We start from the raw sequence: 20,046 nt of genomic DNA, 5'->3' as shown, positions 1-20,046 counted from the left end.
GAAAAATAAAGGAAAGATCAAAAAGTTGAACAGGGGACAAAATAGTAATGGCGTATTAGGATTGGCAGTTTCGGAAAGTCCGTTAGATCAAGAATTCGAAATTCAATTTTGCAATATAATTTGGATATGAGTTTTGAGACCGATCTACAATAAAAAACATCAATTTGAAAAAAATATTATTGAATGAAATTCACTATGTACACGTTATACACTGTGAAACAATTCTAGTAGTAATTCATTGAGCAGAAGCAAACTCCAGAATACATGTAGCCAGACACAAGACGGTAACCAACGCCACGGATGTCGTCTTAATATAAACACAGAACACAATTCAACCGTTCTGTCCGCATGAGATGAGATGTCGAGAATGAATCAAATCGGCTTAACAAACCCTCTAGTCCTTTCGTCTCCATATCCAACTCGACCAGCTCTGGGCAGACTGCTTCGCTTTCGTCTCTGCGTTCGTAGCCAGAATGTCTAACGAACCAGCAACTTTCGTCGTCGAAACTGAAGACATTGCTGCTACGGCAGCTTCCTCCTCGGCCTTCTTCGCATTCAACGCTTCTATCACCCCCATCCTCGCACCCTCCGTGGTACTCGCCGAAGCACCTGCAGCATCATCCCCCTTATTCAACCCTTCAAACAAGAACCGCTTCGCCTTACTCCACACCCTCTGCTCCTTCGCCTCCTCGGCTTTCTGTTTCTCAATCTCCCCGATCTTCTCATTCTTCAGAATCTCCAGCTGTTCCGGCGTTGCTGTGCCCTGGATATATGCTTGGCGAGCGCTTTGCAGGTCTTGCAGCTGTCGGTCGAGCCAGAGGTCGCGTTGGCGACGATTCCACATTGTCAGGGAGACAACAGAATAAAGTGTGAGAGCGCCGCAGACGCCTACATAGTATCAGCATCCCTCACCCACTAACTCTCTAAATATTGAACCGTAGGTGGGAAAGACGTACCTGACGCTGCTATCAGTGTGTAAATAATCATCTTATGCGCCCCATTCGCTGCCCGCCGTCCACGCTCAATGAGCCTGTCCACCGGACTCGTGTTCTGATTCAACCTGGCTGCGCGAGCCTGTGCACGCAGTCGCTCGACTTTCTGGCGCGGTGTTTCGCCTTGTACGGATTCCCCATTCCCGCCTCCAGCGCCTCCAGCACCACCGATTGACGATGACGAGGACGTAGATGTCGGCGTCGGTTGCGGTTTCTGCTTGTTTGTTTTCGATTTGAGATCGGGCATTTTGTACGGTGCTTGAGGGCCGACGTAGGGCCCTGTGGCTGTGAAACGAGTCGCGTCGGCGGCCGAGCGAGACATTTCGATACCTCTGCTCTGCTTGTCGGTTGTCCTTTTCGTTTTGTTTGTACGGATCGGGCGGAACCCTGGATTCTTACGCCAGAATCAAACGCATTGAACTATGGCCGGGCGAGTAGACGAGAAATGAGTCCAAGTAATTTGTTGAGTCGCCGGTGGTGCTTGTCAATTGGTAGACGTAGTGGCTCTGCGTGGTTGATTGTCGACGTCGTCGGGGTTTAAATTTTTAGAAGATTGTCTGACTCGCGCGGCTGGCAGCTCTTCCCTTCCGGCGGCTCCACTTGCTGGCTGCTTACTACAGCATCACTATCAAACACCTAACTTAATCCCTAGTTACCATGTCAATGGGTGGGAATAATCGGATGATATCATGAATTGACACGGAATAATAATTCTTCAGACAAGCTAGATGTCCTCTGGCTAGTCACAGCTCTATGGAATATTAATACCACCCACCAACCGTACAATGACGAACCAAAATGACATCCAGCAATCCGCACAACACCGATAATCCAGAGCTCTCTGCAGTTCTGCAGACTCTCTCTGCATTTTCGACTCCTGCACATCCTCAACCTCACCCTCCTCAAAACCCCCATCATCAACATCAACCACAACGTCCCCCCAGCACAAACCCACCCTCACCGACCCCTCAAGCATAACAACCTGGCCCGCAGCCCTCAAACACGTCACCCGCCTCGTCTCTTACCACGACAACGTATCCTTGCAAATCCGTCACTTGATAAAATCCCAGCACTCCCACGAAAAGCAGTGGTGGGCGGGCCGCGAGGCGCTGGTCGCCAAGCAGCAGGGACGCGGCGAGAAGCAGCGGCAGTTGGAAGAAGTATTGTTCGACATCCTTCCTACCATCTTACCATTCCATTTTAGCATTTCACATTCAAGGAATATATCTGATAAAATCCAATAGGAAATCTGTCGGCGCGGTGGGTACTAGTGGTGGTAGGACGGGTGATAAAATATCAGTGTGTCTGACTATAGGAGCAAACTTGATGGAAGGCTGAAGCTAACGTTTATAGACCGACGAGGAAAACGCTATCGAACTCAGGTACTACGATGCCAAAGTGCACAGAGCATGCGTTGACATGGCGCGGTCTATGGAATCCGAGCTGCGGAGACTCGGCGTGCCGTTTTTCAGTATCAAGGAGAGCCTTGTACTCACTACGACTGGTAGCGCTACCACATCTAAAGAATCGGATGGACGGAAAGACGGGTCGCCGGTTTCGCGGGACGAGTTGGCAGTGATGAAGAAACGGATGGTGGAGTTTCTGCAGGATTTGTGTAGAGATTAATCAGACCTACGAAATTACGAGTATGGGCGCGTGTAGAGGACATATTCATTGTCAGGGTTATCAACAACCCCGTCTATGTAACTATGCTATTCCACCCGCTGGTCATCCATTAGACGGGCATACCTGAAAAAGAGCAAGACTAAGGGGAATATATGTGCATGAAAGGTCGCATTACAAATAAGGCCCAGTATGCAAAACTGTATGCCTGAACGCCTTGAAAACCACCATACCGAAACACCGCCCTATGCAGAGTGACAAGAAGGTAAACATGCGAATCTCTTAAAGAGGTAAGAGATATCCAGAAAGTAGTTCCATCTAGTATATATGATAGAACTCCGACACGCGGTAGGCTGTAAGCTGTAAGCTGTAAGCTGTATGCTTCAAGCTTTAAGCTATGTCATGTAAATCAAAGTGAGATTGGCTCTCGCTCAGCAACTGAGATGGCAACTGCCACAGCTGCGCCAAAGATGGCGCTCTCATTGGCAAGTTCCAACGTGATAGATGCTGCGTCGTCCTCGCTCGACACCGGCTCAGACTCGCGCGTGAGCATGTTGAGGTAGGTTTGGCATTGGTCACGGAAACCAGGGTATTTGTTGATCACGCTGCCGTCGCAGGCAATGCTCAGATTTTTGGTTGGCTCTTCTATCTCCGTCACAGTCACCTCCTGAGGCTCGATTTTCTTGACAGATTCGGTGGTCGACGCAGTTGAAAATTCCGCCTCATTGCGCAGGCACCACATGCTGTGGATTGCTGTGGACAGGTATCCAGCGGATCGCTTCGACACGCACTTGCAGACGAGGCGGATAAAGGTGAGATCTTCAACAGTTGGGGTCACAGGGAAAGTGTGGTTCTTTTGCAGGAGCGCAGCAGACGGGGCGAGAGACGGCGAAGTGTCACCTTCAATGAAGGCGGCAATCGACGTGTCGAGGGTATAAGGGTCTTTCATCGAATGCGGCAGTTCTCCGCCGAATAATCCGGCGGTTTCCACGGCTTCAACAATAATCAAACGCACGATTTCACCTAAATAACGACCCGTAATCATGTATTCCAGAGGCTGGAAATCCGGACGCAGATGTGTACGGTTCAGGACATCGTCCCAGCGCGTCATCGGCAGCACCTTGCCGCCGAACATGCTCAGTTCGGTATTCACGATAACATGCTTCGCGCGTTCAAACCAGCTCGGCGGTCGCGCACCGAACTTGGTTAGGCCAATTTCGTGGACAGGAAAGTGCACTGCAGCGTTAGTACCGGTTCCAAGAATAAGCGACATGCGAGTCTTGGGATCAACGTAGGCACGAGTCAATAGCGTAGCCGAGCTGTCGTTCACAATAGCGTCCAAACGAACATTCAGCGCGCGCTTCCGGCACGCCGCCACAATCAATCCGCCCAAATCTTGGCCGACAATTCCGTCGGCGCAGCGAAACCCTTTACCCATATTCTGTAGATTGCCACTGTTGACCGAGGTTTGTTCGACGGGGAAAGACCATGACAAGCCAATCGACAGAGGATTTTCCTCACGGCCGTATTTCTCACCAACGCCCGCCAGAATCGTGTCAATACGCTCGGCCATCCAGTCGAAAAAGTCAGTTCCTTGCAATGCCTTGACCTGCTCATCGATCGCGGTGGATGTCGCATTCACAATCTTCATTCCCTGTTCCCGGCCGGCGAGTTCGATCAGTGCGACACGGAAATTGGAACCGCCCACGTCCAAGGCGAGGAAGGTGCCGGTCTCCTTGCCCGTAGGCAAGGCGTAGCTGTACGAGGGGAGCATGCAGGCTGGGTTGGACTCCAGACAGGCTTTGAGCTGCTCCTGGATCCGGGCGGACATGGCGAGCATGTTTTGCAGGCCAAGCGGGGCATTGAACAGACGATCGACCTCCTGAATCAGGTCATCGAGCGAGCGACGCGGCGTGCGGTCGGTGCGATATACCCTGCGCTGGCGGCGAGCCGAGTTGTCGCCGAAGAGGGCGGCCTCCAAGGCGGCGACGAGGTTGTGGAAGAGCTCCTGCATGCGATGCAGGACCTTAACGAGTGGCGCCGCCATGATGACGGGGAAGGACAGGGTCGACGATAAACGAGAGTGAAATTGTCGGGGGGTGGGAAGTGGCCAGCACCTTTCCCTCTCGGCGTGGCGTGTTGTGGGCAGCCAGAGGTCAGGATGGCAAGCAGATGCGTAGGGAGGAGGACGAGGACGAGAGGTCGGGGCGGGAGGCCCTGGATTCCTGTTCTGGCTAAACGACGTCTGGAATGTGAGACTCAACAGGGGCGGGCAGGCTGAATAATAAGAGGAACAATAACAATAATTTCGATCACCGCATTGAGCAATTAGGCCCGTTGCTGCTGTGGATGTTGTTGACGAGGTACCAACAGCAGCCAGTCTCGCTGGTGGGAGTATACAGCATCAGAGGGGGCTGAAATGTGGGATCGGTGGGAGAAAAGGAGATCTGATTGAAGCAGCGATAAGGCAGATAAAATGAGGACCATTACGACCAACGGGTCATGCGCAGAGACCGTACAGTACAGTAGTATTTGGAGCTGGGCTGTATGACGGGCTGAGGTAGCACCGGCGGGAGCAGATCGCAGTGGAGTCAGAATGGAGAATGGAGGCCGCTGCATTCGGCAAATGGCGTGCGCATATACTTTTGTCCCCGTATTATTGTTTACAGAAACGCGAGCAGTACGTTAATGGCATTATCATTTATCACAGCCTGGATTTTGTCTTATCTAATGGCGACGCAGCGAAGCAAGGGCCGCGGCAAAGCTACTACATCATCTGTATGGATGGGAGCGTTGCAGAAGCACGAGCCTGGGCTGTTCACTGCCACTGCTGCTGCCGATGCATGCACCTCTGCCACTGTTTGGAGATCCCGTTCGCCATGCGGTGCTAGAGCCTGGAGTCTGGAGTCTGGAGTCTCCAGTCTGGACGAGAGGAAGCTGGGATCTGTATGGAGGATCATGTCGCAGTAAAGTCGCAGTGGTAGTCGAGAGTAAGATTCTTGTATGTGCGCCCAGTCGGAATGCGGTTAGACCGTCGAGATTACGGGCTATGGTTGGCTGGGCTGCCAGCCCCGCCGATTGGCCGATGGCCAGCGTAACACGGTGACACTCGTTACGCCATGGTAGCATTATTATATCGTATTATATTATATCTTATATTATCGTGTTAGTTGATTATATTATGCATTATATATTATCATATATACGTAAATGGCGAAATCTATATGTATGCATTGTCAATATTGCCATATGTGTTATGATATGGCCGAGAGACGGTGAACATCAGCCTCAGGCAGCGAGATCGCCATGTGGTGCGGAGGCCTGACGCTTCCGGCATACAACGTCGCATTCCAGGCTGAAACAAGCTCCACTATTTTTTTTTTTCAAATTTAATAATATTCATGTGTTTATCTTAAGGCTTTGAGCTTTCCAGGTGTTGCTGGGCTGTTGTTTATTAGTAGTATATTTGTTCCATAAATTTGATTACCCGGTATCGCCGTAGAGTATTCATTACACCATACAATGGGCAGGTAGTAGACAGTAGGCAGGAATGCTGATACGTGGTACCTTCCATCTACATAGCTGACGTGTCCTTCAGCCTCAACCTTCCCTCCTGAGACAAAGTTACATCTGAGCTTAAATCTGCCATGTATTACGATTCGATTATCAAATATCAATAGTACACCTGGACTAGTCGGGACGAGGACAGAGTTACATCCTTGTTCGGGGGAGGTCTTCCGTCGACGGCTAATAATACCATCATAGTAAAGGCAATATTATTACTAGTAGAGCAGTACCCTGCACATTCGAGTATGAATCGGCGTGCCATGCAAGGGGCGATTTCTTGGAGTCCGGCATTTGTCACCAGGGTGAGGAATGCGAGGCTGCACATTACACTTTTCATTGTCCTTTTCATTCTTGTTTTGTATTTTTTATTTTTATTGTTATTTTTATTTATATCTCAGTGCAACCGGACTGCCGCCCAGCTCCGCGAATGCATAGCCATAATCCAGTCAACACGTAGCAGTAGCAGTAGTAATTAAGTTCGTTACTTGGGAGTGAGTGGCAGTCGCATCTGCTACGGGTCTGTACGGGTCTGCACAGGTCTGCATGGCACGCGACTAGCCGCCTCTAATTGGCCAGTGCAGTGGACCCAGCATGTTACTGTTGCACCGGTGGCCGTCGGCCCGCTGCAGTATCTCAGCCAATCACAGCCTGCGCCGACCGCGAAGCTTCTTTTTGCTGGCCTTATCGATTGGCGCCGGCTGGCCAATCAGCTGTCTTTTTCTATATTGTATTTATAGTACCAACTTCCAAGTATTATTCTACCATATAATTAGTGTAGACATGTATATGCTGTTATTATTACTATATAGCAGCTTCTCTTGCTGACTCTTGACTGTCGCTAATATAACAAACACCCACCATACGTCGCATCCCCATCCGTTCGCCTCCCCAGCTTCTAGAAGCGTCCTTGACTGTCTGACTAGACAACAACCCCGTATACTACTCCAGACACGTCGTAGCCTAGAATACAACATGTGGCCACCGGTCGATGCGATGAGATGATCTTTAATGGGACGTGACATCATCCATGCCCGGGATTGCCCAGCGCTTAAGAAGTAACGCATCTCGCAACCCACCGCTTATGTGGTGGGCGTGTCGTCTTGATTGGAGACTGTGGCACAGGCTATGTCGTACACAGCTGATACGCCATCACAAACAGATACAGGTATAGTCCGCACGATGAAACCTTGTGGTCTTGAACGCCGTGCAAGCTGAAACTGTGAAACATGGCATGGGCTTCGTCTCCATTCTCAATCTCCCCACAACCTGATCTAGCTCTCCCGGGCCATCATCCGTGAATGACAAGGACGAGCCCTGAGGGGGCCGTTTGGGATGCTGACGCTTCTAGCTTCCGAGTATAAATTATCGATGTACGTAGTAGCATGGCGATGTTGGTTGAGTCAGTGGATGCAATGCCCGCAGTTTGGTTGAGTTGAGTTGGGCTGAACTGACCTGAGCTGCAGATTGGGATACGCCATCCATATTGTTGCTTGCATCAATTGCAAGCAACAATGGCAGGTTACTCGTTCAGTCTCATTGACCGGGCAATCGCGCAACGTCGCATCATTTTCAATCCCTAACAATATCAAGAGAAATGAACCTTGCAACACCAATGATGGATTATCCACGTACTATATCTAAAACCCAATGCCAAGATCCCTTACCGCATATATCCATATCCAAGAATGTCCTCTGCTTATTTTTGACATGCATTGTACTACCCATGAAGAAACAATGCATTATATCTCCCGTCAACAATAGTCTTGGCATCACGTGTTTCTACACCCCGGACTAACTCCGTGTTATCAGGAACCCCTGACAATGATTCGGAACGTGTCCGCGCTGTTGTAAACTGTAAACATTGAATCCAAATCCAAATCTCAAGCCTGGCTGCCCTTCAAACCTCAGTCATCAAAACGTCTCGCTGCAACAATGGGACACACTTTCTACGACGGCACCATCGTCGTGGTCCGAGCTATCCTCAACTCCCTCTCCCACATCCTCCACCAAGCCGAGCTACAGCCCAATTCTAGCACTCTGCTCCAGGCCCGATTGTACGAGGACATGTACCCATTGACCGACCAAGTGCGCCTAGCGACGCAATTCTCCGAGAATCTGGTCGCGCGCGTGACCGGTCGGGAGCCAGTGACTTTTCCAGGCTCTCCTACTTCATTCGCTCAATTCTACGAGCGCATTGACACGGTACTCAAAGCGCTCGATGAGGCTGACAAGGACACCGTCAATCAGCAAGCCGATATTCTTGGCCCGACGAAGCTTGGCCCTGATAAGACGGCTGAGATGAACGCTGCTACGTATGCTCATCTCATAGCCTTGCCGAATATCTACTTTCATCTTTCGACCGCGTATGGCATTCTACGAAAGGAGGGTGTGTCGTTGGGTAAGCTGGATTACTATGCCGGCTTCGTTCCTCAGCTTGCTGGAGGTCAGTAGAAGAAGGTCTTTAGATGCTTAGTCTTCTGCCTGGTGGTGATGCTTCTGAAAAAATCATCAAAAATGATATAGGTGCACGAGTATAACAACAAAAGGTAATGTTGCAAAGCAGCGTTCCAACATGCTACTGACGTAAATTTTATGACCATATAGACAAATCAAGAGTAAAAGAAACAAAACTCTATATACAAATAAATAAGACGCCATCAGTGTCATCAAAATCATACCATCATCATCAATATTATATCCTTCGTAGTGTAACATGTTCTTTTGCCCCCCAATTTAACGTGGATCGACAATACATCAATACAAAAAACAGGTTAGTCAAGCGAATTCGAGACAGAAAGATGAGTCTATTAAGTGTCTCAAACAGGCTTCTATATACAAATGAAGTTATTGATATAAGTATGCATGGTACCACATTACGTCATCCACATGAACCACCTTACGGATACGAGCGTCTATGTCTAGACGTCCTCCATGACAAATCCAGGTGCGAAACTGACAAACGATTCGGTCTCGAAGAGTCTTTATTTCGTAATATCAAACAAGGCATGATTACTGTACTCTACCTGCTATATAGTGCGATGGTATAATCGCAACTTGGAAATAGATGGTAGTACAACCACGATCATCCACATCGAAGTTGAAGTACAGCATCACCAGCATTGAATATGGCAGCTCAACCTCCCCCCATCTCTCACATCCTTGAAACATGTCTTTACGTGCGCGATGTCGGCGCATCAGTTGATTTCTACAAATCCGTCCTCAACTCGGCCCCTTTTATGCAGTCAGTGCGTCTTCCTCATCCTAATATCAGTTTACTTGTATCATCAGCATTGATATTATGTCTCAGCCTCGAATGGCTGGCTTCAGTCTCGGCTCTACGACGCTCTTGCTCTTCCAACTCGGAGTGACTTCCAAGGGTTTTGTCGCTCCCAAGGGCGGAACCATCCCAGGTCACGGTCCCAGCGAGTCGATCATCTCATCGCTGCTATCCGACAACCCGGGCGATAGGACTCATCTTAAACAGCATTTCTGCTTCGCCGTTGGTAGTCCTGCCGACGTGACACAGTGGGATGCGCATCTCCAGAAACTTGGCGTCCCCGTCACAGGCCGCATCGACTGGGATCTCGGAGGGAAAAGTATTTATTTTGCAGACCCCGATGGGCATGTTGGAGAAGTCGGATCGCGAGGAATTTGGAAGCACTATTGATCGATATCTGAACATATATCAACATTTTCTGATGGTTTATCTGATGGTTTATCTGATGATGTTCTTCCAAACTCCCCCGCATTCTCCACATTCCCCATTTTTGCCTGGGATTTCGGTTGTTTTCGGCCCATTATATCAGTTCTAATTGGCTGATTGTCTACTCCGCACAGCTCGTGTCCGATCTCAATCTATTTTCCTGTTGGTATTTGAATATTTGAATCCTTGATTAATCAATAACACTTGATTTGTCCAAAGATTGTTTGACGAATTTAAAATATGCCAGTATCTTTTGATGGTCTAAATCTTCGCCTCCTCTCATCTAAGCACTCTGTAAAATTTACTTCAAAGTATCTTTATTAGGAAAACACCCAGTCTAAGTTTGATCGAAAAGGAACTATTGAGTAAACTAACAACCATTCCCCCGCAGTTCAGACTCACAAGATCGCAACCGAGGTAGATGACAGCCGCGCATGTTGTTTGAGTGTCCTGGACGGCTTGTAATTCAAGAAACAATATAGCGCCTACCATGGTCACCAACTTTTGTAGCCACCCATGGGTTTTTTATTTTTTGTCTCTTCTTCCCCCTCTCACAGAGCTCTCAAGACCATCTAATCTGCAAAAACCATGCGAAACATAGCATCTGTCTGCATAGGCGCAAGTTTGGCTGCTTCAATCGCGGCGAACCCTTTGGCTCTGCCACGGAAAAGCAGTATTGTTTTGAATAGAAATGATGTTAATAATGACAACGATATATCAGATATTGCAGGCCTTTTATCTTCGGTAACAGATGACCTGGCCAGTCTAAATCCCTATCTCTCTTTGCAAGCAACGTCAATCGGCACCAAGGTCCGGTCATTGACCAATCATCCACAATCATCCACAATCATCCACCACCACTGCCAACTCTAGCTCCGTCGATGCAGCTGCAGCTACTATCTCCAACATCTTCAGTCGGTCCCCCGCAGACCTAACTGTCGCAGTCGAAGAGTTGCTATCGCAGGGACTCATCGGCCAAGTATTAGACTTGTTGGGTACTTTCCTAAACTCGTCTCTCAACTCAGTCGACAATGACAACCCCAAAGACCCAGAAACATCAATCTATCCGTCAAAATCACCAGGAGACGCCCCCTACACACTCGATGAGAACACCCTCCGGTCTGCAATTTATATCCCGGAATCCTTCTCATACGGCGTCGGTGGTAAGATCCCAGTCATCCTCGTCCCTGGGACATTCATCCCCGCCGGCGTCACGTATCATTTCAGCTTTAGCAAACTGGGAGACTACGCGAACCTCGATCCCGTCTGGATCAACATCCCCGGCGCATCCCTGGGTGATGCGCAGGTGAACGCCGAATACGTTGCGTATGCCATCAACTACATATCCGGCATCAGCCCTTCTTCGACTAAAGTTGCCGCCATATCTTGGTCTCAGGGAGGACTCGATACACAATGGGCTTTGAAATACTGGCCCTCAACCCGCTCCAGTCTGAGTGATTTTGTCGCCATCAGCCCGGATTTTCATGGCACCGTGTTGGCTTATTTTGTTTGCCCCGGATTTCCCTTTCTGACCTGCACCCCTTCTGTGACACAGCAAGAATATACATCCAAGTTCTCTGCAACACTGCGGTCCAATGGTGGTAACTCGGCATACGTCCCCACAACAACACTATATTCGAGCTTCGACGAAATCGTCGAGCCAATGAGCGGTACCAACTCGTCATCGGCATACATGTGGGACGAGCGCAATGTTGGCGTCACAAATGCATGGGTCCAGCAAGTCTGCGCGAACAAAATTGGCGGCTCGTTCTACACCCATGAAGGGATGTTATACAATCCGTTATCGTGGGCTCTAGCTATTGACGCTATCACGCACGATGGGCCGGGAGACATCTCGAGGCTGGACTTGGATAAGGTCTGTTCGACATTTTTAGCCGACGGGTTGGACCTGGAGGACCTTTTGGGGACAGAGGGCTTACTGTTACTGGCCTTAATTAATTTACTTACGTATGGAAGCTGGACTGGGACAGAACCTTCTATCATGGCTTATGCGCAGGATTAGCTCGCTGTAACTGGTCGATCTGTGGCAGGAAAAAGTAATGTATATTTGTAATTAGTAGTTATTTAGTAAAGGCTTGCTGTAAATATTGATAAATCTGTGCCTTCCATTGATATGACCATGTCTACCAGCACTATTGACCCAACTCTAGTTACACGTAACAAAAAATTGTTTCTTTGCAATCCCTTTCGTTTTCGGAGACAATTCTCGTATACTTACGGTAACAAGCTGGCAGAATGAGCTTGGCTACGATTATAGTCAGTACTAGTTATGGCTTTGCATAGCAGCATTAATCAGTTGACTCTTAAGAGTTGAGCTGTCTCCAATAACAAGCCCATTAAAAATTAACGTGTTTTTCTTAGAATAAAGACATTTGAAATATATCTAGGTAGCAGAAACTAGTAAATCGCAAAATAATAACGAAGTCCAGCCTTGGAAGGACCAGACCAGCACATGTACAGACTGTAGCTTTTGAAATTAAGGATGCATAACTGAAGCATCACCCTCCTGCCACATTATTCTTCGACATTCATTTTTAATTAGATTTCTCATAATTCTTAATAGAGTCATCTTGTCGCTTCTTATAGGCCATTTTCACAACTTTACCGCCTCCAAAAAGGTCTACTAATGATATGCTCAATCAAGTAAACGGCCACAATGGGCCCAGTGCAGAGATGAGTAATCACCGAATCACCTTATGTAGTTACTTTATTGTAGTCATTATTAGCAACCTTGCATATACGCATCTCCCAATCAGCTTCTGGTTGCTGTTGGATTAACTAGGGACGGAGCCACGGATGCTTGCTATTCTTGAAGGCGGATACATGGTTGAGAATGCTATTAGTCTGTCGACATTTTGAATGATTGTAGCTAACCGTTAATTTTGATACATCAATTGATATGCATTAATTTACATAGATGAACTGCCCAACCAGGTCAATACAGAAGTTAGGGGTATATACAATCGCTTACATGTCCACTATGTTTCGGACATGAAGATATATATGCATAAATAAATACTTCAGCAGTTCTTCACATCAGACTAGTCCTTCCGCCAATCTCTCTCGCTCCCTCACCATCAGGCATCTCGCCGTTTCGCCCCACTACAAATTCTCTGTAGATAGCTTCTAACCGACGACGCTCTCGGTCACTAAGCGAACTGCGAGTCGTTGCCAACGATCGCTCGATATGTTGCCATCCAATGATAACTTCGTCGCCAGTGTCTTCTGCTGATGTGCCATTTGGTTGTTGTTGTTGCTGCTGATGGGCTTCGCTATCCTGTTGAGTTCCATGCTCGAGTTGGCGTTGACGCCGACGGGCTTGCTTGAGAGCTTCCAGCTTTGCGGCCACGACGGCCGGTGGCGGAAGTTTCGTGCGAACGGTAGAGCTATCATCTCCTTGTTCATTAGAGTAAAGGAATTGAATGAAAGATTTGTTGTTGGCTGTGTCTGAACCATTTATTGCCTGTGCCCCGCTGGATTTTTTGGTCGCCGATGCTGCAGTCGTTGAGGCGCGGTCACCCAAGAGGTCATGAATGGCTTCAAGATGAGCATTATATACAACTGCTTGGATATCTGCTCCAGAATAACCTCCTGTTCGAGATGCGATTTCGCCTACACGAGACTCAACTTCTGCACTTAACTTCAGTTTCTTACTGACTGCTTGAATAATATCAATGCGGTCATCGTGGGATGGCATGTCACAAAGCAAGCTCTTGTCCAGACGACCAGGACGAAGCAGGGCTGGGTCGATGAGATCTGGTCTCGAAGTAGCTGCCAACACATATACCCCAGAAAGACCCTCGGCGCCGTCCATCTGAGTGAGCAGCTGGTTGACCACACGATCAGTGACACCAGTCGAATCATGACCACGCTTAGGGGCGATACTGTCGAATTCATCGAAGAACAGAATACACGGCCTAGCAGCTTCGGCACGCTCAAAAAGGTCACGAACACTTTTTTCGCTTGCTCCAATGTACTTGTTGAGAATCTCAGGGCCTTTAACACTGATAAAGTTCAACCCACATTCGCCAGCTACTGCGCTAGCGAGTAGTGTCTTACCACAACCAGGGAATCCGTACAACAACAACCCGGACCGTAGTCGGAGAGGACACTGGGAGAAAATGGGAGCATATTTCGTGGGATACTGAAGGGTCTCCATTAATGTCTGTCGAGTACTGTGAAGTCCACCAATTGAAGAGAATGTTGTGGAAGATGATGTCAACGTAACGTTTCGAAGCGAAGCTGGTGTAAAACCCTTCAAAGCACGGTCGAAATCATCGGTCATTAAAGTTATTTTTGTGGATTCTGTACTGGAATCGTGTACAGATCGAATTAAAGCCTCATTTCTCGCCCGAGAAACTAAAAGAACAAGATCTCCAGGCATATATCCATCTGTTTTGCCAGCCAAGTCCAAGAAATCTAAGTCCCTTGACAGGATAAAACCGTCTGCACCTGAAGAACTGGGGCGGCTGCCAGGGTTTGAGGGGTCTAGCCATGATTCTTGAGTCGGACCACTCTCATTTCGGGAGTGGCCATTAAGCATTTTCAGGTCCTTGTCTTGACTTGTAAGTTTCTCCAACACTTTTCGCCGGCCTTCCTTGTCGGGAGCCTTCAGGCTAGTGATTTCGCGCACAACATGGCCACCAACAACCACGTTGTTCAAAGATTCCTTTGACTGAGCTGTAGCGAGTAATATCACAGAAGAAGTCATTGTACAGTGCTCGCGCACGATGGAACAAATTAGCTCACTGACTTGACGACTTCGGCCGTTCTCCCCGCCAACCTGTAGCTCCGTTTCTACAGGACAGATTTTGTCAATATCGTCCAAAATCACAAGAGCTCGACCACCAAGGCGTGTGCACCAGGATGCCGACATGAACAATCGACTAAGCGTCTCCTTAATGGTTGAAACACGTGTTTCATCCGTTACCAGTTTCCGACAGGAGAAATAAGTCACGTTGAATAGATACTCTTCCCGTAGTCTGTGAGCTAGTAAATGGCATAGTGTTGTCTTTCCGGACCCAAGGCCGCCAGTCAGAAGTATTGACGACGCGCGTGACAAATTTGTCAAGCTCTTGTTAATGAGTGAATCGATTCCAACCATCTCTGGGCGTGAGGAAGGTATCTGCTCGTCCGTGGGAAAGCCAGAAAGTGTTATATCAACTGGTCTGGGTACCTCAGCTTGAACATCAATGCTGAGCTTGCTCTCTGATCCTAATATCCATCCAAGAGACGTTGTAGATTCAGAACTTTTGATTGGGGGGTCAAATCGTACAATAGCACCGTCGAAAACGGCGGCGGGAAACTGACTGTCGGCTGCTGGAAGGACCATTCCATCGGTAAGAGGACCAGACATAAACCCAGATTCCGCTCCAGGGCTACCATAAGTGATCTTGATTCTCTCTGCCAAAGCGCTTCGGGATGCAGCAGTGTCTCCGCCAAATTTCAAGCCATCTTTCTTCTTAGTCAAGTCCGAAGCAAATGGATAAATTTTAATCGACTTGACCGCAGATCGGGCGAGCTGAGACGGCGCAGCTTCGACCTTCACAACACCTCCTACAATTCCCGGTGAACTAAGTGCTGTGCATAGCATCGACGACAAAGCAATGTGGCGACTGTCCGGGGCGTCATCCCAAGGAAGGACTTTTGCCACAAGCTTGGCTGATGGCCGCCCAACTTCGGCTGACTCTTGTTCCTTTTGATGCAGCTGTTGTTGGGGATCCAACGGAGCTTGTAACCCAGCCGGTTGGACAATTGAAACGACTACCCACTCATGCCCACGAAGTTTGTTTGTTGCAAGAAGGTTTCGATCTACCCAGATCTTAAACCCACTATTGGCATGACTTTCAGTGTTTCCGTCAAACCATTCTTCGGCATACTGTCTATCGACGCCCCTAAGGTATACTGCCGGTTGATCAGGTTCAGCTTCCCTACTCTTTGGCCTCACTGTGCTACTCGTGCTTCTCGCCCCTACGCTTTTGCGTCCATTGCTTGTCGTGCTTCGATTTTCACCTCTGTTTGCTTTGCCAGATTTTGGGCGGACCTTTGGTGCTACTATGACTTCGGCATCAGGCGCAATCTTGGCAAAAGGAGAGGTCGCAGGTGGAGTAGGAGAAAGAGCAGTGACAATAATATTGGCTGTAGAAGTAGGGGACAGATGCAATGTGAGTGGGTGTAAGTGGTCTGCCGGGGTCGAGGAAGCCCCTGTGTAGTTCGGATTCGGTAAAGCACGAATCTGATGTAGCAAATTCAACTCAAGGAACGATGCATGTAGTTCAATGACTATAAAGCGTTAGCACAGCCCTATTTTCCCCGACGATTGTACATACTCTCCCAATCTGCGGGTGTCGATGGCTCAATATTAATTGTATGCGCAACTGGAGGGTCGAGATGAAGAAACAATCCAACCTAAAGACATCAATACATCGTCATTTTGCGCCGAGGTAAGCTTCCCACAAACCTTCTGCCCCTCGTTCAATCCCAAAACCCTGCCAAATGTCGAATCGATTTCAACGACTGCTACTTCTTGCTCTCTGGCAGAAGAGCCAGCGCTTATTCCATCTCTGCTCACCATAGGCGCCACTTTGCGCTTACTGGGCATTCCTGTCCATCCCAAATATGATGACCGTGAAGCCGAGGTTTGAGAGCTTGACGAGCGGTACTGTAATTCCACAATGACATTCTGTGCAGCCTGAAACAGGCGTTAGCCGGTATTATTAATTATTGAAGATTTGTACGTACTGCGTTCGCATTGACTAGCAGAGAGACAACCGAAGTCGGTAGATTGACGAGACATGTCTTCAGAGGCACCAAGACGACTTCGGCAGTGGTGGAAGATTTCTTGCTAGGAGCCATGGCGCAAGAATACAAACAGCTCTTGCATCCACGCTGACCATGAGCTGCGTTCTGCACAAATGCGCTGAAATGAGGGACGGTATGTTCAAGAGTGAGCTTCCTTCTACTCCGCGCCTGCCATACGATTGCTTCCCCGGCAATTTGTCCGCGTCCAGCTCCTCCGCGGCCCATGCCGGACCGAGGGTTAGTCCGCTCCGCCGCACGTGCCATATGAGCTAGTCCCGAAGTGGCCTGAGAATGCCTCAACGCGCTGCGACGCGGTCGGCGCGTGTTGCTGCTTAGCGCCATTCAGAGCGGCATCTACCAACCTCCATTTTCTCGCCTAATAATAACTATTGGGCTTCGTATTGTCCGTCCTCTATGCAGGCCATATAAATTTGCGTGCGCTCGATCCTACATACACAGTACTTGGGTTTCCACATCTGCGTCTGATTCCCCTACCGTCGGCGCCCAAGATGACTCTCCTTCAGTATCCTGCGCCAGTTGACTACGCCGCGCAGCAGGAGGCGTTCAAGGACTTTCTCAAGCACTTCAAGAGCTTTGATTCGGCATCTGATGCAGCGGCAACAGAGGCAATTGAAGATCTGCGCATTGATGGCGACCGTACCGAAGACGAATACGATTTCATGGATGATGCCGAAGAGGGGCGAGGTCAGACAGCTCGCCGACGCCGCGATCCCAAAAACAAATATATGCAAACTCTTCAGGACATTGCAAATAGGGACAGCAACAGCATTCTAATTGAACTAGACGATCTTCAAACAGTAAGTTGGGCTGATTTGCGTGACTAGTTTGATTCTTTCTGACTTTTTACTGCCGTAGTTCGAAAAAGCCCTCCCTGACGACTCGGACCTGAAACTGGTGGAATCGATTCAAGGAAACACAAAGCGTTACATCGACGTTTTCTCGAATGCTGTGGATGCAATAATGCCAAAGGAGACAAAAGAGATTTCGTGAGTACTTCACAGAAATAGTGGCAATGCTTTGTCTAACGTTGTTATAGCTTCAAAGATGACGTGCTTGACATTATCATGTCACAACGTGACAAGCGCAACGAGACGGTTCAAATGGCCACGGAGGCAGAGATGGACAGTGGGCCACCGCAATCAATGTTTCCACCCGAATTGACTCGGCGCTACACTTTGAACTTCAAGCCGTTGACACCGTCTGGGTCCAGCAGTGAGAAAAGCTCAAAGGCTCTAGCAGTGCGCCATGTGCGAGGAGAGCACCTTGGTATGCTTATTACTGTTAGGGGTATCGTAACACGAGTCTCCGATGTCAAGCCAGCTGTCAAAATCAATGCATATACGTGCGACCGATGCGGAAGCGAGGTTTTCCAACCTATTACTTCAAAGTCATTTTTGCCTATGACAGAATGCCCCTCTGATGAATGTGTTGCCAATAACTCGAAAGGACAGCTCTTCCTGTCGACTCGGGCCTCGAAATTTATTCCGTTCCAGGAGGTCAAAATCCAGGAAATGGCAGATCAGGTACCCGTCGGCCATATCCCTCGCTCTCTTACCGTACACTGCAATGGCACTCTAACAAGACAACTGAACCCTGGAGATGTTGTCGATATTGCGGGTGTTTTCCTCCCAACTCCGTATACTGGGTTCCGGGCAATTCGCGCCGGTCTGCTTACCGACACTTACTTGGAGGCTCAGTATATCACTCAACACAAAAAGGCCTACGATACCATGATTATGGATTCCCGGACTCTGCGGAGAATTGAGCAGTACAGGAACTCTGGGCATATGTATGAATATCTTGCTCGGTCTATTGCTCCTGAAATTTACGGCCATCTTGATGTGAAAAAGGCTTTGTTGCTGTTGTTGATTGGTGGTGTTAGTAAGGATATGGCGGATGGCATGCATATCCGTGGTGACATCAACATTTGTCTCATGGGTGACCCTGGTGTGGCCAAATCTCAATTACTCAGATATATCTGCAAGGTTGCTCCTCGGGGCATTTACACCACTGGCCGAGGTAGCAGTGGCGTAGGTCTTACTGCTGCCGTCATGCGGGACCCTGTTACGGACGAAATGGTTTTGGAAGGAGGTGCTCTTGTTCTCGCTGATAACGGCATCTGCTGTATCGATGAATTCGACAAAATGGACGACTCAGACAGAACTGCAATCCATGAAGTCATGGAGCAACAGACTATCTCTATTTCCAAGGCGGGTATCACCACAACATTGAATGCCAGAACATCAATTCTGGCAGCAGCCAATCCTCTGTATGGCCGTTATAACCCTCGAATTTCACCCGTCGAGAACATTAATCTTCCAGCTGCCCTTCTCTCCCGTTTCGATGTCATGTTCCTCATGCTTGACACACCATCTCGTGATGCTGATGAAGAGCTAGCCAATCATGTGACATATGTGCACATGCACAACAAGCACCCAGAAACCAGCGAGAACTCGGTCGTTTTCAGCCCTAACGAGGTTCGCCAATATATTGCTCGTGCTCGGTCTTACCGCCCTGTGGTTCCCAAGCAAGTTTCTGATTATATGGTGGGAGCATATGTTGGCATGCGTAAGCAACAAAAACGGGATGAAGCAAGTAATCGACAATTCTCGCACGTCACACCCCGTACACTCTTGGGTGTTGTACGCTTGTCACAAGCCCTGGCCCGTCTTCGCTTCAGCGACGTTGTCGTTCCAGAGGATGTTGACGAAGCCCTGCGTCTTGTTGAAGTCAGCAAGGCCTCTCTGTCCAACGACTCTAGCGCAGCAACGGACCAAACCCCTACAAGCAAGATTTACAACCTGATCCGCGGCATGCGTGAAAGTGGTGCTGCTGCTGCTGGCGATGGAGAAGACGGCCAACTCAGCTTGCGCAAGGTCCGCGAGCGGGTGTTGGCCAAGGGCTTCACAGAAGATCAGCTAACACAGACGATCGAGGAGTACGCGGAAATGAATGTAAGTTGCCTTTTACTTCCACAAAAAACAGACACAATTCCTGACTAGGCCTAGGTTTGGCAAATCGCCGGCAATGGCACCCGCCTTGTTTTCATTGATGTTGGCGACGATGACGATGATATGCATTTGTAGAATAGGAGATCGTTGTCTTTTGTTCGAACTTATGGTTTTTTTATTTATTGGGTTTGGCTGACCATACAGGGATCGAGCGATATCATTTTTTTGCGTTACGGAGTGAAATGTCGGCATAAGGTAGCCATTAGTGGTAAATTTATCGAGAAAACACATTTGGTTTATTCACGCTAAACATATCAATTTATTGATATTAAGTAGAAACAAGTCATTCATTAACGAATGAGTTTTA

General features: G+C 48.6%; 8 protein-coding genes across 8 annotated transcripts; 5 read left to right on the top strand and 3 right to left on the bottom strand.

Moving 5' to 3' along the window:
• Positions 1 to 394: 394 nt before the first annotated feature.
• BGW36DRAFT_396134 (uncharacterized protein) lies at positions 395 to 1,314 on the bottom strand (the record flags this gene model as incomplete). The annotated part of the gene is made up of 2 exons (XM_046218124.1): positions 395 to 888; positions 957 to 1,314. 2 exons carry the CDS (start codon positions 1,312 to 1,314, stop codon positions 395 to 397), a joined length of 852 nt encoding a protein of 283 aa, XP_046072780.1.
• A 476-nt stretch (positions 1,315 to 1,790) lies between these two features.
• On the top strand, positions 1,791 to 2,618 carry BGW36DRAFT_426028 (uncharacterized protein; the record flags this gene model as incomplete). The annotated part of the gene is made up of 4 exons (XM_046220204.1): positions 1,791 to 1,926; positions 1,986 to 2,157; positions 2,237 to 2,291; positions 2,346 to 2,618. 4 exons carry the CDS (start codon positions 1,791 to 1,793, stop codon positions 2,616 to 2,618), a joined length of 636 nt encoding a protein of 211 aa, XP_046072779.1.
• Positions 2,619 to 3,024: 406 nt separating this feature from the next.
• BGW36DRAFT_295042 (putative hexokinase) lies at positions 3,025 to 4,662 on the bottom strand (the record flags this gene model as incomplete). The annotated part of the gene is made up of 1 exon (XM_046211143.1): positions 3,025 to 4,662. One exon carries the CDS (start codon positions 4,660 to 4,662, stop codon positions 3,025 to 3,027), a length of 1,638 nt encoding a protein of 545 aa, XP_046072778.1.
• A 3,357-nt stretch (positions 4,663 to 8,019) lies between these two features.
• On the top strand, positions 8,020 to 9,011 carry BGW36DRAFT_375864 (uncharacterized protein). The gene has a single exon (XM_046215815.1). It carries the CDS (start codon positions 8,115 to 8,117, stop codon positions 8,631 to 8,633), a length of 519 nt encoding a protein of 172 aa, XP_046072777.1. The 5' UTR covers positions 8,020 to 8,114; the 3' UTR covers positions 8,634 to 9,011.
• A 104-nt stretch (positions 9,012 to 9,115) lies between these two features.
• Positions 9,116 to 10,129, top strand: BGW36DRAFT_375862 (Glyoxalase/Bleomycin resistance protein/Dihydroxybiphenyl dioxygenase). The gene is made up of 2 exons (XM_046215814.1): positions 9,116 to 9,427; positions 9,490 to 10,129. Exons 1-2 carry the CDS (start codon positions 9,308 to 9,310, stop codon positions 9,847 to 9,849), a joined length of 480 nt encoding a protein of 159 aa, XP_046072776.1. The 5' UTR covers positions 9,116 to 9,307; the 3' UTR covers positions 9,850 to 10,129.
• Positions 10,130 to 10,473: 344 nt separating this feature from the next.
• On the top strand, positions 10,474 to 11,908 carry BGW36DRAFT_426023 (uncharacterized protein; the record flags this gene model as incomplete). Its single annotated transcript, XM_046220203.1, has 2 exons — positions 10,474 to 10,700; positions 10,759 to 11,908. 2 exons carry the CDS (start codon positions 10,474 to 10,476, stop codon positions 11,906 to 11,908), a joined length of 1,377 nt encoding a protein of 458 aa, XP_046072775.1.
• A 1,029-nt stretch (positions 11,909 to 12,937) lies between these two features.
• Positions 12,938 to 16,761, bottom strand: BGW36DRAFT_426022 (putative peroxisome biosynthesis protein (PAS1/Peroxin-1); the record flags this gene model as incomplete). The annotated part of the gene is made up of 4 exons (XM_046220202.1): positions 12,938 to 16,188; positions 16,236 to 16,314; positions 16,367 to 16,597; positions 16,648 to 16,761. The coding sequence occupies 4 exons, from the start codon at positions 16,759 to 16,761 to the stop codon at positions 12,938 to 12,940; spliced, it is 3,675 nt and encodes a 1,224-aa protein (XP_046072774.1).
• Positions 16,762 to 17,064: 303 nt separating this feature from the next.
• BGW36DRAFT_317672 (putative DNA replication licensing factor Mcm7) lies at positions 17,065 to 19,994 on the top strand. The gene is made up of 4 exons (XM_046212584.1): positions 17,065 to 17,525; positions 17,584 to 17,714; positions 17,765 to 19,682; positions 19,737 to 19,994. The coding sequence occupies exons 1-4, from the start codon at positions 17,217 to 17,219 to the stop codon at positions 19,812 to 19,814; spliced, it is 2,436 nt and encodes an 811-aa protein (XP_046072773.1). The 5' UTR covers positions 17,065 to 17,216; the 3' UTR covers positions 19,815 to 19,994.
• The last annotated feature ends 52 nt before the right edge of the window (positions 19,995 to 20,046 follow it).

The sequence above is a fragment of the Talaromyces proteolyticus genome (assembly GCF_021365285.1).
Source record: "Talaromyces proteolyticus strain PMI_201 chromosome Unknown BGW36scaffold_5, whole genome shotgun sequence".
Classification (NCBI taxonomy): Eukaryota; Fungi; Ascomycota; class Eurotiomycetes; order Eurotiales; family Trichocomaceae; genus Talaromyces; species Talaromyces proteolyticus.
This window is presented reverse-complemented; position numbering and strand designations above follow the sequence as displayed.